This window comes from Giraffa tippelskirchi, chromosome 7, assembly GCF_054371585.1.
Source record: "Giraffa tippelskirchi isolate mGirTip1 chromosome 7, T2T-mGirTip1v1.2.pri, whole genome shotgun sequence".
In the NCBI taxonomy this organism is placed as follows: Eukaryota; Metazoa; Chordata; class Mammalia; order Artiodactyla; family Giraffidae; genus Giraffa; species Giraffa tippelskirchi.
The window spans coordinates 85708128-85725151 of NC_137281.1; the positions used below are offsets into that span (position 1 = coordinate 85708128).

Here is a 17024-nt window from a genome sequence, read left to right on the forward strand (position 1 = left end):
CCACCCCATGGACTGTAGCCTGCCAGGCTCCTCTGTCTATAGGATTTCCCAGGCAAGAACTAGACTGGGTTACCATTTCCTTCTCCAGGAAGTCTTCCTGACCCAGGGATCAAACTTGGATCTCTTGAATTGGCAGGTGGATTCTTTATCAGTGAGCCACCAGAGAAGCCAGAGTCAAGTATATTTGTGGAGAATTTAATATACAGCAGAGACGGCATTTCCTTTAAGGTGGGTTATTTAATAAATGGTGTTGGAACAATTCAATAGCCATCTGGAAACTTAGATTTCTACCTTACTCCTTATATCAAAATTAATTTAGAACTCTTGTGGTGGTCCGGTAGTTAAGAATCTGCCTGCCAGTTTAGGGGACACAGATTTGACCCCAGGTCTGGGAAGATTCCACATGCCACAGGGCAGCTAAGCCTATGAGCCGTAACTACTGGAGCTCTCGCACCCTAGAGCCTGTGCTCCACAACAAGAGAAGCACCCTAGAGCCTGTGCTCCACAACAAGAGAAGCCACCGCATTGAAAAGTCCATGTACTGCAACTAGAGAGCAGCCCTCGCTTGCTACAGCTAGAGATGCCTGTGCTCAGCGACAAAGACCCAGTGCAGCACACCCCCTCCCCCCAAAAAAAACACAACTTAAAAAATTTTTTTGCTGGCTTAAAAACTTATTTGCACATATTGAAACAAAATAATCTTTTAGCAGTTTTTCCTTTGTATGTCTTTAAAAAAAATTTTTTTTATTGAAGGATGATTGCTTTACAGAATTTTGTTGTTTTCTGTCAAACCTCAACATGAATCAGCCACAGATATACATATATCCCCTTCCATTTGAATCTCCCTCCCGTCTCCTGCCCCATCCCACCCCTCTAGATTGATACAGAGCCCCTGTTTGAGTTTCCTGAGCCATACAGCAGATTCCTGTTAGCTGTCTATTTTACATATGGTAATGTAAGTTTCCATGTTACTCTTTTCATACATCTCTCCCTCACCTCCCCTCTCCCCATGTCTGTAAGTCTATCACAACTTTTTTTAACTTAAGAAGAAACTAATTTATAGGCCATGGATTCTAAAGCTGATACATTTTGCTGCATATGAATAAAGAGCTTCTGCATAGCAGCAAAATGTATTGAAACTGGGAGAAAATATTTTCCACACTTGTAAACAGTCAATTTTCTAAATAAGTTAAAAAAACAAAAACAAAACAAAAAAAAAACAACAACAAAACAAAAAACAGTAAAACATGTAGAAAAAATGCCCAGGGGAAATTTTGGCAAAATAGGCGAAGAAAATACACAGAAAAAGAAATATACAGCCTTAAATGTTGTTTCAAATTTTTAAGCTTCACTCAAAAGAAGAAATTAAAATCAAAACTATTGGTAGTTCATTTTCACCTGTTACTGGCAAAGATCAAGAAGTTTTAAGTGTTTTGGCATGGGTGTGAGAAGGTTTTCTTCAGTAGTATAAATTGCAACAACCTCTTTGAAGAAGCTCTTTGTAATCAAAATGTATACTGTTAGAATTTTACTTGTACAAATTTTTCCTGATAAACATTCATTTGATCACAAAGATAATAATAATAAAGAAAACCAAGATACAGAAGAGAGTTTGTGGTACTTCTTCCATATATTGGAAATAGTGATTACTTCTGGGTAGAGAAGTAGAGGACAAGGTAGAGAAAGATGGAGATAAGGGAGACTTTTTTTAACATAAACTCATATTGTTAAATAATTGTCTTTAACTATAGCCTGTATTATATTAATTTAAAAAGAATTAGGTAGTAAATATAGTAAAATATTTTTAAAGTAAAATATGATAACCATATTTGTCTTTTGAAAATGTAGTCCTCTACACTCTTAATATTACTTAAAGTACCTGCTTTTAATATCCCATTATAGAATATAATAAGGTTCATTTAACCAGCCATCAGATTGAAAGTATTTCAAATCATATAAGTAGTATAAGATCAGGCCAAAGTATTACTATTATTATTCTTATTATTCAAGTGTTACTACTATTCTGAAGACGTATTTTGGTTTCCATAAGGTTTTATTTTCTAGGTTAGGTGTATTCCAGTGCAGCTCCATGAAGTGTGGTATCTGTGTGACGTTTTAGAAATAACACCATTGGGAGCTCCCTGGTAGTCCAGTGGTTAAGATTTGGTGCTTTCACTGCCATGGGCCTAGGTTCAATTCCTGTTCAGGGAATTAAGATCCTGCAAACCAAGCAAGCAGTATGGCCAAAAAATAATAATAAAGTAACAGCTTTATTGAGATGTAATTCATATACCATACAATGTGCTTATTTAAGATGGTCTTAAGCATAGGCACAGAGTTGTGTAGCCATCACCACAATTCATTTTCAAACATTTTAATAATCCCCCAAAGACCGGAGAAGGAAATGGCAACCCACTCCAGTATTCTTAACTGGAGAATCCCAGGGACGGCTGAGCCTTATAGGCTGCCGTCTATGGAGTCGCACAGAGTCGGACCCGACTGAAGCGACTAGCAGTAGCAGTAGCAGCAAAGACCATTATCCTTTTATCGTCACTTCTCATTCCCCTCAAGCTTGTTAGCCTCAGGCAACCACAAATCTACAAGTGAAATCAAACAATATGTGGTGTTTCGTGATTGGTTTATTTCACTTGGCATGTTTTCAAGGTTTGTCCACATTATAGTACGTGCTTTACTGCTTTTTATGGCTGAATAATTTTCTGTTCTATGGATATTCCACATTTTGCTTATTTATCAGTTGATGGACATTGGAGTTGTTTCCACTTTGGATTTATTGTGGCTAATGCTGCTTTGAATGTTTGTGTACAAGTTTTTATGTGGGTATATACCTAGCAGTGGAGTTGCTGAATCATTTGGTAATAACTTTTAATTTTTTGAGAAACTGCCAATGTTTTCCAAAATTCCTGTATATTCCCACTAGCAGTGTTTGAGGGTTCTGATTTCTCCATATCCTTGTCAGCACTTTTATTGTGTCTTTTTGATGATAACTGTCCTAGTGAGTGTGAAGTGGTGTCTCATTGTGGCTTTGATTTGGCTTTCCCTGATGATTAAGGATATTGAGCATCTTTTCATATACTTATTAGTACAAGCTTGTGTGCCTTTCCTAAAAATTATAAATATCAAATGTAGATTCATCTCTCATTGTTTTGTGTTTAATGAATTTGTGTGTATAGATTTTGCCACTTAGAAATTTGTTTTAGGAGCCCATTTATTCCTGTCAAATTGGACATTTTAGCCACTACGAGAAACATGATCTGACTGATTCTTATTGAGTCACTACAGTGATTCTTCTGATAATCTCTTTTGAAAGTCCATATATTATTTTTGTTGCAGTATTTCACTGGCCTTGAATGTGGACATAAGTTTTGTATGCAGTGCTGGAGTGAATATTTAACTACCAAAATAATGGAAGAAGGCATGGGACAGGTAAAGATGCCAATTTGTTCTTGAGTTTTTGTTGAATTTAAGTGTTTAGACTGTTACACAAATATAAACAGGTAAAGAATTCTGTGTTGTGAATTACATGTGGTGCTTTTTTCTAGGTTAAAACAACTAAAAGATAATTGAGGGGTTTTTTTTTTCCTGTTTACAATGTGATATTTCAGTTAAAAATCCAGTGCAGGTAATGTTTTCTCAGCAGGCATTAATATTTGTATTTATCAGGCTAAACTTGTTGAGAATTTTTGTTGTATCTCTTGCCTTTGCCAGTTAAGTTTAATATTGAAAAACCAGCTGTTTGGGTTAGCAATTTTAGTTGCTTTATGGTGACAAGTACTCACATACAGGTTTCCTTTAAAACAAAGGAAATGATTAAGGTCCTATAAATGTTAAGGTATCCTCAGAACCTAGCAAAGTTCCTGGCAGTGGTAAACATTCAGTAAATATTTGTTGAATGAAGACATAGTTTAAATTTCGATCTTTTCCAGACTATTTCGTGTCCTGCTCATGGTTGTGATATCTTAGTGGATGACAACACAGTTATGTAAGTACTTTTGATAGATTCTGCATGTTGAATATATATTAGTTGATTAAGCCAAATTAATTTTTGCTCAACACCACACCGGAGGTGAACATTTAAAGCCTGGAGAGACTTTCTAACCTACATTCCTTTGTAGTACACAAGCCTGTTTGTAGTCTGGTTAAATGCCCAGTCAGTATTTTGTTAAGTTGGCAATGCATGATAGCTAGATTTCAGCGAACCTTGCAGTTGGAGAATAGGTTATGTCAGTATGTCAGTTGATCCTCTGGGAAGCAGAGCCAGGACATAGTTAAAAGAGAAGGAGCTTTATTACACAGATAGCATCCATGTAGGATAAATAGGAATAGGAGGAGTAGACAGACATGATACAATTCTGACACCTGTTGAGAAAGAAGGAAGAAGAATTCAGTAGGAAGAGACTAAGACTGTGTGCAGCTCTGAGAGTCTTTGTCAGCCCCGTTGGGAACTCCAGTGCATAGATTTCCCACAGAGGAATACTTCAGTCAGCAGAAATGGCCAGTGTCATGCTCAGTCTCTCACTGGGAGCTAAGCAAGGGGGATGTGGCCTCGTCTGGAACACTTCTACAAATCTCAAAGGCACTGCAGCTGGAGGCTGTTGGCTAACTACTGGCCTTGTGAAAGGTTCCCTTTTGAAGGAGAGAGAGAAACTTGAAGAAAGAGGTATAATTAGCTCCTGTACATGGGATAAAATCCGGAGTTGCTTAATTCCTGAGTCAGTGCTGTTTTTATAACCTCAGGTAGCCTAATTGATTTTAGTCTAGGAAGATAAATAGATTGAGGGCCTGAATGATCCACAGACAAATTTTATAATTAGTCCTGGATAATTGCCTCTATAGAAAGGTATGTCTGCATTTAAGCACTGGGATTTGAGAGTAATAAGAGTAAAAGCAGTTATGGGTTTTAGTGAGCAAATTCTTAACCTAATGAAGCCATAAATTGACTTAACCAGCACAGTTTATAAAGCCACTGATTCCACTTTATTAATCCCAACCTACTTTGGTTTACTAAAATACATTTACTCTTGTCAGCTTGTCTTTCAGTAAATCTTATTTCCATTAACCATGTATGGTCTTAAAGTACCACCATCCTTCCAGTTGTCTTTATCTTGTCCTCTGATACTTTAATTCTTTGTATTCTTTCATCAGTACAGGTCACTGTATCTTTTCATTCATTCCACAAACATTTACTGGGAGCCTGTTTTATTAGCACATATACACAGGAGAACAAATTAAGATAAATATCCTTTCCCCAAGAGGTTCCTAATAGTAAATGCATAGTTTACATTTGACACATGCATGTTTGCCAGATCATTTCGATTGTGTCCGACTTTTTACGACCCTGTGGACTGTACCCCTCAGGCTCCTCTGTCCATGGGGTTTCCCAGGCAAGAATACTGGAATAGGTTGCCATCCCCTTCTCCAGGAGATCTTCCTGACCGAGGGATTGAACCCGTCTGTTGTGTCTCCTGCATTAGCAGGCAGGTTGTTTACCACCACTGCCACCTGGGAAGCCCATTTTATGTGTAAATGTATGTATAAAGTTACAGAGAAACACATTACCTAAAGAATTAGGGCATCTTAGGGAGAGATATCAAGGATTAAAAATTTTGTGTGGAGGGTAATAGTCCATGCACTTCTCTTTTATGTATTCTGTCATGGCTAAAGCACAAAGTAGCAGATTACTAGAGATGAGGATGAAAAGAGTTCGACAGTTTGAGTTTTGTCATAGGACTGATGAGATTTGCATTTTAGAAATAACCTAGGTAGTTAAAAGGAGGATAGTGTAGAGTGGGGAGGCATTTGGGCAGTGAGATGTGGTTAGAAGATTATTGTTTATCATGCCTGGTTCAATAAATAAATGTGAATCAGTATTAGATATTCTGACATTAAACATCTTTTTATGTTTATTTATTTGGCTGCATTGTAGTTGTGGTGCATGGGATCTTTGTTGCAGTGATGCGGGATCTTTCACTGTGGCACTTGGACTCTAGTTGTGTGTGGCACAGGCTTAGTTGCTCCATGGCATGTGGGATCTTAGTTCCTTTACCAGGGATCGTCGAACTTGTGTCCCCTGTGTTGAAGGCTGATTTCTTAACCACTGGACCACCAGGGAAGCCCCTTAATTATTTTTTCATTTTTTTAAAAAATATTTGTTTAGTTATTTGGCTGCGCCAGGTCTCAGTTGCAGCACATGGAATCTAGTTCCCTAACCAGGGATCAAACCCATGTCGCCTGCATTGGAAACACGGAGTCTTAGCCACTGAACCACCGGGGAAGTCCCATTATTTTTTAAATGATGTAAATTTCTCATAACATAATATTCACCTTTTTAACTAAAGTACGCAGTTCAGTGGCTTTTTGAATACTTATGTGATGTTGTGTAACCATCACCGCTATCTAATTCCAGAACATTTTCATCACCCCCAAAAGAAATCCCTTATCCACTAAACAGTTACTCTCAACTTCCTCCTCTCCCTAGACTCTGACAACCACTCATCTTTGCTGTCTGCATGGATTTGCTTACTCTGGACATTTGATTTAAATGGAGTCATAGCATGGCATACCATATATGACCTTTTGTGAATGGCTTCCTTCACTTAACATAATGTTTTCAAAGTTCATTCATGTTGTAGCATGTATAAGGACGTCATTCCTTTTTATGGCTAAATAATGTTCCATTATATGGATATTCCATATTTTATTTCTCCATCAATTCTTGGACATTTGAGTTATTTTTATTTTTTGTAGAAATCTTTGTAACTATTTGAATATTTGTGTGCAAGGTTTTTATTGAACACCTGTTTTTAATTCTCTTGAATGTATATACCTTGGAGTGGAATTAATTGTTGAGTCATATGGTAATTTTGTGTTTGACTCTTTGAGGAACGGCCTTGTGCACTAATTACTTTTATCCCTCTGTTTCAACATGTGCAAAATCTTGCAGGTTTACTTATTTGAAAAGTACTTACTAAATACTTTCCACAGGCCAGGCAGTGTACTGGACATAAGAGATCCTTTCATGGAGCTTATTGTTTGGTTGAGAATAGGGAATTAGGGAGGCAGATATTAAAGAATGATTATATGATAGCTGTCTGATGAAAATTATGACACATTCTGTAAAGAAGTGTATAATTTGCCATGAGAACTGAAGGGGAGTGGTCTATATCTAGACTGGTATGGTGAATTGTCAGGAAAGGCCTCCTTGAGTGAGTAACAGTACATCTTAGCTGAGTGAAATAATAATGATGGTGATGAATTCAGCTTCATTTAATATTTATTGAGTGCTTACTATTTGCCAGGCACTATGCTAGTCTCCCAGCTCTATTTCTGCTATCCATTTTACAGATTAGTAAACTGAAAAATGGGCTTCCCAGGTAGCTCAGTAGTAAAAGTCCACCTGTTAAGCAGGAGATGCGGATTCGATCCCTGGGTTGGGAAGATCCTCTGGAGAAGGAAATGGCAGCCCACTCCAGTATTCTTGCCTGGAAAATCCCATGGTTAGAGGAACCTGGCAGGCTACAGTCCATGGGGTATCAAAGAGTTGGACATGACTTAGCAACTAAAATAACAACAAAACTGAAAAGTGAAAGTCAAAGGATTTACCCTCAGTTCATAAGTTGAGAAGCCTAACCTAGGTCGTCCTACCTCAGAGCCCCACTAGGATAATCCTTTGTTTGCTTTCTAAGGGAGGTAGCCCCAAGCAAAAGCCTTTGAGGAAGGGTGTGCTGTGCTTAGTTGCTGCTGTGTCTGACCCTTTTCTACCCCAGGGACTGCAGCCGGCCAGGCTCCTCTGTCCTTGGGGATTCTCCAGACAAGAATACTGAAGTGGGTTGCCATGCCCTCCTCCATGGGATCTTCCCAACCCAGGGATCGAACCAAGGTCTCCCACATTGCAGGCAGTTTCTTTACTGTCTAAGCCACCAGGGAAGCCCTGAGGAAGGGTGGTGCTTACTATTTTGAAAGAATACAGATGTGAGAGGAGTACACTGAGGAGTGCACAGGACAGGGTGGGGGTCTTTTAGAAGGGGAGTGGGATGAGAGAACAGAGTGGGATAAGAAACTCAAGATGAGATTGGGCTTTACTTTGTTTTGATACTGTTCCTACTAGCTTCTTTGGTGGTTACTCTCTCTGCTTTAATACCGTCTTCCTATAATACCCACAGACGTCCCTGGTGGCTCAAACGGTAAAGCATCTGCCTACAATGTGGGAGACCTGGGTTCAATCCCTGGGTTGGGAAGCCCCTCTGGAGAAGGAAATGGCAATCCACTCCAGCGGTCTTGCCTGGAAAATCCCGTGGATGGAGGATCCTGGTAGGCTACAGTCCATGGGTCGCAAAGAGTCGGACACGAGTAAACTAAACTTTCATAATACCCACAGGCGTGTTTTAACTAGTGAAAATTAAACTTCAAGGTTCTTCACTTTCATGAATTCCTGTGAGTTCAAGAAATTCTTGTGAATTAACAGTATTCTAGGTAAATAAGGAAAGCCACGTTGCAATTAATAAGCGTTTCTAATAAATTACCAAAAGATTTCAGAAGAAGGAGGCTATCAGAATTACATGTGGCAAAACCTATATCCATTTCTGAACATACCTGTCAAGATCCTTTTATTTCACACACTGATTTTAGGGGAGGAGATCTTAGGAAAGGTGGCTGAGAGTTGCTGTCTTAAGGCAAGATATGAGAGTCAAAAGACTCTGAAAGGGGCCTAAATTTGGCGATAGTTGGTAAGTCATTAGACTACAACACAAATACCATTTGGGTAAAAATAGAATATTTAGAGTATAAGAACCAGGGGGGAACATCTACCAAAATAAAACTATAGAAACTTTGAAATTATTGTTTTGATTTCTACAGTTATATATGTTGACAGTTTATACATATTTTAGTACTTCTAATTTAAAGCAGTTTTCATACCAGAACACTAAAATTTTATTTTATGAATGTGGAAAATACCCTTAGCTGAAAACCTCCTAATAAACTGTTTTTATTCTCACTTTCAGGCGCCTGATCACAGATTCAAAAGTTAAATTAAAGTATCAGCATTTAATAACAAATAGCTTTGTAGAGGTAAGTGATTTCTCATAAGTTTTATTCTTTAAATAAAAGAAATTCTGTTTATTAATAGGAATAATCAGTTTGTCTTACATAAGAAATACCTTTATGATAACTTCAGTTACTGTCTTTTTATGAAGCATACCAAAATACCTTTATTCTCAAAAGAATGTGACAAATCAATAAACAGATGTCTTTTCATAGATCTTAAGCTTTGATAGAATTATTTTTATAGTCTTTATCCTTAGCAGAGAACTGTAGCTGATCCTTAGTGATGTCATGTTTAATCATGTTTGATACATTAGCCCTGGTATATCTTGGCTTGTTTTACCTTCCTTCCATTACCAGTAAACTTTGTTAAAAAAGAATTGTGTAGTGTCTTGTGTTTGTTTTATCAAATATGGCTTAACAGAAAAGAAATTGTCAAACCACTGCCTGCCTGCTTTTTGTAAATAACGGGACACGCCCATGTATTCTGTGACTGCTTTTGTGCTGCAGTGGCAGAGTTGAGTAGCTACTAAAGAATGGCCCATGGAGCCAAATATATCTATTCTCTGGCTCCATGTGGAAGAAGTTTGCCAGCCCCTGGGTAAGAGTATGAGTGTAACTTGGTGTTTCACTTCTAGAAAGTAATTTTAATTTTTGTTAGCAGTTAAACTGAAGGTCTTCTTGAAATAGCATTTTTTAAGAATTATACATTTTTTTAAATGATCCATAAACTTGAATTCTGATGGAGTGTTCCTTGAGCAATGTTTTGTCCCATAATAAAAATATATCAAAAGTTATATTTCTTTTGAAGAACTAAAATGCAACCATTGCTGTGGTTTAGGAACTGGTTTTTGTTCTTAGAAGAACTTTTTATGGTCAAAAGAGAAATTCCATGTGTATTCTTTAGCTTGTTTCATATAGCATATGAACTCCTTCCCTGAGTGGAAGCATTATCTTATTTTTTTGCATCTTTTAAAATTGCCCTGAAATAGAACCATACACAAATTGATGTTTGTTAATGATCACATAATGGTGATCATTTATTTTAAAGTTTCTCAGTGGGATTTTGAAGATAGAACAAGAGATAGTTTATAATTCCAGGTATTCTAGTGATCTATAATCTTAGATCCAAAAGCATTGCTGTAAGACTATTGATGGCAGGGTTTTATATGCTTGTGACACCGTCCGCACTTTATGATAGTGAGGAAGTAGTATACATAATTGCATGGTGTACTGGGAAATCGTGCATCATGATTTAATTTGCTGTCGTTTTTAAATTTTCTAACTTGCATTTCAGTGCAATCGACTGTTAAAGTGGTGTCCTGCCCCAGACTGCCACCATGTTGTTAAAGTTCAGTATCCTGATGCTAAACCTGTTCGCTGCAAATGTGGGCGCCAGTTTTGGTAAGCAGGTGATTCCCTAAATTGGAGTAGTACACATAGCTTTTCTATTTATGTTTGGTAGTGAAATAGAAAAATTTCTTCACCTCAGGTAGGTGGGTGATACTGATTTTAAATAGCATATATTTCTTTCAGATAAAACTTAGCTTAAAAAGTCTCATATCTTAAGATAATTTTTCCTCCTTCTATGTTGCTCTAAGTTTTGGATTTATTTTCTTATGGGAAAAAAAAAGTACAGCTGTAATCACTTTTTCTTGTATCCTCATTGGCACATATATAGGAGCAAACTTAAAGATCTGGGACAAAAACTCAGTCGTCATTTCTGATTAACTGCTTATCTTGTCACGTTGTTTTTTGTTCCCTTATGGCTCATGATTTGTTTTCAGATTATCTCTTAAGAAATACAGAGTTAGGTGTTTTTAATTTCCTTTGTTCTGATGAGTTTAATCTTGGTCCTAAAAAATATGTAGGTAAATTTGGAAAGATAAAACTTGGTTGACTAGATGTTGATTAAATCTTTTAGTTGTTGATTAGATCTTTTTAACTAAGAGTTTTTCTCTGAGGCTTCTGGCCACAGCTTTCTTGGTAACCTGGATTCTTGAAGTAGCATAGCCTTTGAATTCTAGGTTCAACTTAGCAGGGAATTTCCATTACCATACATTAGAGACCATTCCTTTATGGATCTTTAAGGAATGAGAAGCCATTCAAGCCAAGGGGCTCTATAGCTAGCAAATACACATTTTATTGATTTTCCATATCATTATTTTTTTGTTGTTTTATTTCTGTTTTGGTCATAGGTACGCATTTTGTGGGATCTTAGTTCCCTGACCAGGGTTTGAACCCAGGCCCTTGGCAGTGAGAGGATGGAGTCCTAACCACTGGCCCTCTAGGGAATTTGCTCTGTATCATTCTTTTTTTCCTCCAAACAGCAATAGAATTAGTCTTAGCATCATTAATACTAAATATTTCCCAAAAGAATAGGTAAACTCGAAGAGATTAAGTTTGTGTAAAATACATGCTATTTTGGTAAAGATATATGTTATCATTTCAGAATTTACTCTGTAGACAGTGTGGAGTCTTAATTCCTTCCCTGCTTTTGAATATATTTTGTGTATGAAGTATTTCAGATACAGATATAGTATAGAGAATAACAGCAATACTTAAATACTTATAAAGTTACAACCCACCTTAATCAAAATCAGTTTGTTTTTGTCAAGAAATAAAACATGAAAAAAAAAAAACCGTGAAAGATATATTTCAAGCTTCTTGATGTTCCCTTCTCTATTCCATTCCCCGTCTTCTTTTCCAGAAGTAACCATTATCCTAGCTTCATTTAAACTGAGAGCACTTTATTCTTCTAATTTGCAAAGGATTGGGGGCATTCCCAAAGTACTTGGTTAGCTAATTAATCAGCCATTCCATGGTTATTTTTTTCACAAGCATTGGTTTTTATTCTTAGTAGTGTTAGTCGCTCAGTCATGTCTGATTCTTCGCTACCCCATGTACTTTAGCCTGCCACGCTCCTCTGTCCATGGGATTTTAAGGCAAGAATACTGGAGTGGGTTGCCACTTCCTTCTCCAGGGGATCTTGCCGATCTAGGGATAGAACCAGGGTCCCCAGCGTTGCAGGCAGACTCTTTACCATCTAAGCCACGAGGGGAGTGTTTATTCTTAATTTATACTTTTTAAACAAATACATATGCTAATGCTCCTAGAAAGCAGAAAGGAATTAGTTAATATAGTCTTAGAGAATATGTAGTCATCATCTTTTGTTTTATACCTTGTTTGGTACACTTTACTAGGCTGAGGTTCATTTGTTTGGATCTTGCAAAAATCCCACAAACAATCCCTTTTTGTTTCCCACATACTGCTTACTGTGCATTAGTACTAAAGTATAGAATTACCAAATGAAGTCAGACTAACTCTTCATTTGGAATGTCAAATAAAAATATTTAATATATGCCTATGAAGCATTGGCTGAAATTTAAAATGTTCAGATTATCGAACATGATTTCATTTTAGTTCAGTTAGACAGTGGTTGCAGCAAGGAATTACACATATTAAAAACTATCAGAAAAATAGAGCTCTAACTAAACTGATCGTATTGTCTTAACAGTTTGGTCTGGAGAAAGGCATGGCAACCCCCTCCAGTATTATTCTCACCTGGAGAATCCCCATGGACAGAGGAGCCTGGCGGGCTACAGTCCATGGGGTCGCAAAGAGTCGGGCACGACTAAGTCACAAAGCACACAGCACACAGCAGTTTGGTAGCTATTTAGATAGTCATTTTTTCTGTAATTGTCATGATAAATTGTCTTCATCCTTCAAGTCGTTTCTTCATTTTACACACAAACACTCAGTATGTGCTGGCCCTAGTACTAAATGCTAAATAAATTACTACAGAGTAAAATAGACATGGTTCCTGTCCTTGCATTTGCCAGTCACTAGAAACTGGTGAAAGTACTGAGGTACTGTAAAGCATGAAGTTATTTGTTTGTTTACTCACAGTAGGTAGGACTTAATTCTTTCAACTCTTGTGTCACTTAACAGCTTTAACTGTGGAGAAAATTGGCATGACCCTGTTAAATGTAAGGTGAGTTTGCCTGGCATTTTCATTTTTAAATAAGGTAGTAGAGTACTTCTAAGACTTGATTACTTTAAGTCACAGCCCACATTTTGTTATTTATTCATTAGTAGTTGGAACATGGTATTTTGTCCTTTTTATTTCAGGTGATCTTTGCAAATATTCAGGAAACCTTCCTTAGGAATAAAGTCATCTCCTGATTATCAGGATAATGAGGGATAAGGCACCTCCCTTGGGAAGCTTTACAGTTAGCTAAGGGGAATGACACACCTTGCAGCTGGGCTTCTTGTTGAACTCTAGGTTCCTCACTTACCCTGCAGCCAGAGAGAGTCCTCCTTTGGTTGATTTTTTTTTTTTTTTTTTTTTAATGTATCTGGACTGTAAATGAGAATTACAGGATTTCTTGATTTAAAAGGAAGTAAATCCAGTAATAATCCTATCCCTTTGGCTTTTACATTTAAGCTTGACTATATTTATGTTGATGTAATTTGCTATCCTTAAGTCTTCTGTTGTGCTCTAACAGTTCTTGTTTTCAAACAGTGGTTGAAGAAATGGATTAAAAAGTGTGATGATGACAGTGAGACCTCTAATTGGATTGCAGCCAACACAAAGGTTGGTATCTTCCTTCAGTAAACCCTTGGTATTGAAACTGATAAGAATAGGTGTTATCAACTTCAAAAGCAGTAAGTTTACCTACTAAAGGGCCTTGTTTTCCCTTTTGATTAAAGGTTGCTTTTTGTTTTCAGAATGATTGCCTATTAATAATTTTCCTTTGTTTTCCTTTTTGAGTTTGTTTTATTGAATACTGCAGTATGCGTAGTACTCTGCTTTAGTTTTCTTCCATCAGAAAAGTAGTGGTTGCTTAATCAGGTTTCTACCCTGGGGTTTGATAATATCTTTTCATGTAAATTCTTGGCTGCCTTCTAGTATACCAGTGAAGAGTTTATTGCATCTAGCCTTTTTTGTTGTTGTTAACTAGGCTATATTTCTGCCCTTTAAAATCTCCAGGGTTTAACTTTTAAGGAGTTATTCTTTAGGGCAGTATCGAGTCAGAGTAAATGAGTAACTTTATTATGTAACTGAACTGGGCTTCACAAATTGAACGTTTTTAACATGTTAAACTTCCAAAATATGATTTACTTAAAGACTTGATTCCTGAGAAATGGAAGCTTAAGGATAACATGAGTATCCTTGGTTTTGAGGGGTTTATTTTTTGAATTCATTGGTCGTGATACTAGTTTCAAAGTTCAGTATCTTTATGACATAAATCACATCTTAAACCCTAGAGGAATGTCTTACAAATGCAAATAAACTTGAACACCCTTCTTTTCTGTCCCTAAGTGGTAAGCATTTGAATCCAAACTGTGTACCCAGCCAATTTTTTGTAGGAAATTGTATAAACATCCAATCTTATGTCCTATCTGAATAGGAAGTGACTTTGAGTGGTGAATAATAGTGTTATTCATGGGCTGTTTATTTTTATTATTATCTTTCACATATGATGATGATGCTTTAAAAATATTGAGTTGTTTGACCAGAGTTAGTTATAACTTTGCAGTCTTCTATCACTCAGTCATGGGATAATGATAAGAAGAGGAGTGCTTCAATGACGGCCAGCATATGATTCTATACTATACTATTGATAGCCCTGCTCTACCCGAAAAGATTAAAACATGTGTACATTTCTGTCTCCCAGAAAGCATTGGCAATAAAACAGTCCTGTTGCATAAAATAAATACCCAGATCTTTGGGGAATGTAGTTTTGAAATTAGCATTTCTATCTCTCTGAAACCAGCATGATAAACATACCTTATGGCACTTAAGAAAACCTTACTGTAATGTCGAAAAGTGGTTGCTTTTTTATTTTTTTAAAAAATTTCCTGTTACTCAAGCATTCTTCTTCAAAAATTGAAGATTTCTCCACCAGAAATGTTCATTAAAGTCCTAGATCCTTAAATATGCTGTCAGATTAGTATTTAGAATAGAGCAGTTGTATTTTCCTTAAGTAGTTTGATTTTAAACTACCCTCTTCTGTGTCTGGAAAAATCCCTACATATTCTAAATCCCCAAGATATTTAATATAGGGAGTATAGGTTTGAATATGCTTGACTTTGTTTAGAGGGTAGATTAATAAGAAAGAATGGCAATTTGTAATAATAGATTTATCTAATTGGAAGTTTTGAGATGAAACTGAGGGTTTTTCCCTCTGGAGACATTTCAGAAGCTTATTTTTGTTACTAGCTCCTTAAACAGATTTGCAGGTTGTTGATATGTTAAGAAATCAATACTGTTTAGTTAATTATAGCCAAGAAATACAGAATGAAACATATTTTAGGCCTGAAATTTGCTTCTTTGGGAAGATGGTAGTAGTTTTTATGTGAATGACTTCAAAAATCTGATGGTATTGACCTCTTTTGAATTAACCACAATGAAAAGATTTTAACAAGGGTACTTGGCAGAAGAAAGTTGGGAAATTCAGTAGCCACAAAAAGAATTATCAGTCTTGCTTGCCTGACTCTTGAGGCCAAATTGCTTGGGTTTGAATCCTAACTCTACCGTTTGCTACTTGTATAACCTTGGATTCGTTTCTTTAAAATTTTCTGTTAGTTTATTCATCTGATGAATAGAAATAGGAGTAAGACCACTATAAGGATTATGAGTTAATGCATGTAGAACACTGAGAACAGTGTATGGGATACAGGAAGTATTCAATAATTATTTCCAGATAGCACTAGAACAGTATGTTTACAGGAACAAAATGATTAGCCTCTCATAAAACTATTTTTACTATGTGTATGGTTAAAAGTACTTAAAATGTTTTTGTCCCCCAACCCCACTAACACAAATCCTTAAATTGTCATGCATCTTAAAAACCTGTAATAATAACTCATTTTCAGTAGTACTTAAGTGTTTGACACTGTTCTAAGTGCTTTACGTGCATCAATCACAATAAATCACAGTATTAATGTAAAAATAAACCAAATCTAGAACTGGCTTCTCCTCAGTGTAGCATTGACACCAACTTTATAGTTTCTCTTCATAGGAATGTCCCAAATGCCATGTCACAATTGAGAAGGATGGCGGTTGTAATCACATGGTCTGTCGTAACCAGAACTGTAAAGCAGAGTTTTGCTGGGTGTGTCTTGGCCCTTGGGAACCACATGGATCTGCCTGGTAGGTTGGGGAAATGAAGGGAAGAACATGTTCACATAACTGTGTGATGTATCTGCTGCATATTATGAATAAGGTTTCTGCCCCATGAAAATCACCCTCTAACTTGGGACTAGATAAATGAATACAGGGTGATCAGTATTAGAAGTGTATGCAAGATATCCAAAGAGAGAGTTTAATTAGGTTTATTTCACAGAGCAGGTAACAACTGAGTTGAACTTTAAGGAAGACTAAGAGTTCCATTTGTTCAAAGAGTGGTAGGAAAAACATTCAGGACATGAACAAAGGTAGAAGAATGTGATAGTACATGACTTACTCAGAAAAGAATTGCGTTGTTTAATATGTCTCTCTAGACAATAATTAAAAACTAAGGCACTTGGCAGAACCCAATCCACAGTTGTGTTTTAGTTATCCTGCATGCCGTTAGACAAAAAAATTTGTCCCAAACTTTAAGAACTGGAAAATAACCCAATGAAATCCTGAGTTTTAGCATTCATTGAAACATAAGAACAGGCCTGCATTTCTGTTTGGCAAAAATCACCTGGAATTGGTTGGTTGCTTTTTAGATGGAGTCTTTACTGCAGTTGAATGTTTTCCCTAAGACCAAAGGTTATTAGCATTTTATTGGCATTTTCATGTCTTATGATGGCACATTTGATAGTGATACATACCTTTGTTCCCTGCATGTTTATTATCATGCATGCGGGGAAAATGCAAGTTAGATTGAGGATGTCTTGTTGCATTTTTCTCAAAACAAGAAAAATGGGAGCTAGCGCATCTCCTGGTAAATGTGAAAATATTTCTGGGT

General features: G+C 36.6%; 1 protein-coding gene and 1 non-coding gene across 2 annotated transcripts in view; both read left to right on the plus strand.

Annotated features, from left to right (window-relative positions):
• The window catches only part of ARIH1 (ariadne RBR E3 ubiquitin protein ligase 1), a 105601-nt gene that overhangs the window by 76588 nt on the left and 11989 nt on the right, over nt 1-17024 (plus strand). The window contains exons 4-10 of the mRNA XM_081506319.1: nt 3352-3444; nt 3945-4000; nt 9021-9087; nt 10358-10464; nt 13012-13054; nt 13586-13657; nt 16089-16219. Coding sequence (XP_081362445.1) covers nt 3352-3444; nt 3945-4000; nt 9021-9087; nt 10358-10464; nt 13012-13054; nt 13586-13657; nt 16089-16219 — 569 coding nt within the window. The remainder of the gene's footprint in view (nt 1-3351; nt 3445-3944; nt 4001-9020; nt 9088-10357; nt 10465-13011; nt 13055-13585; nt 13658-16088; nt 16220-17024) is intronic.
• TRNAE-UUC (transfer RNA glutamic acid (anticodon UUC)) lies at nt 2139-2211 on the plus strand. The gene has a single exon. It is a non-coding gene; the product is annotated as a tRNA-Glu (tRNA).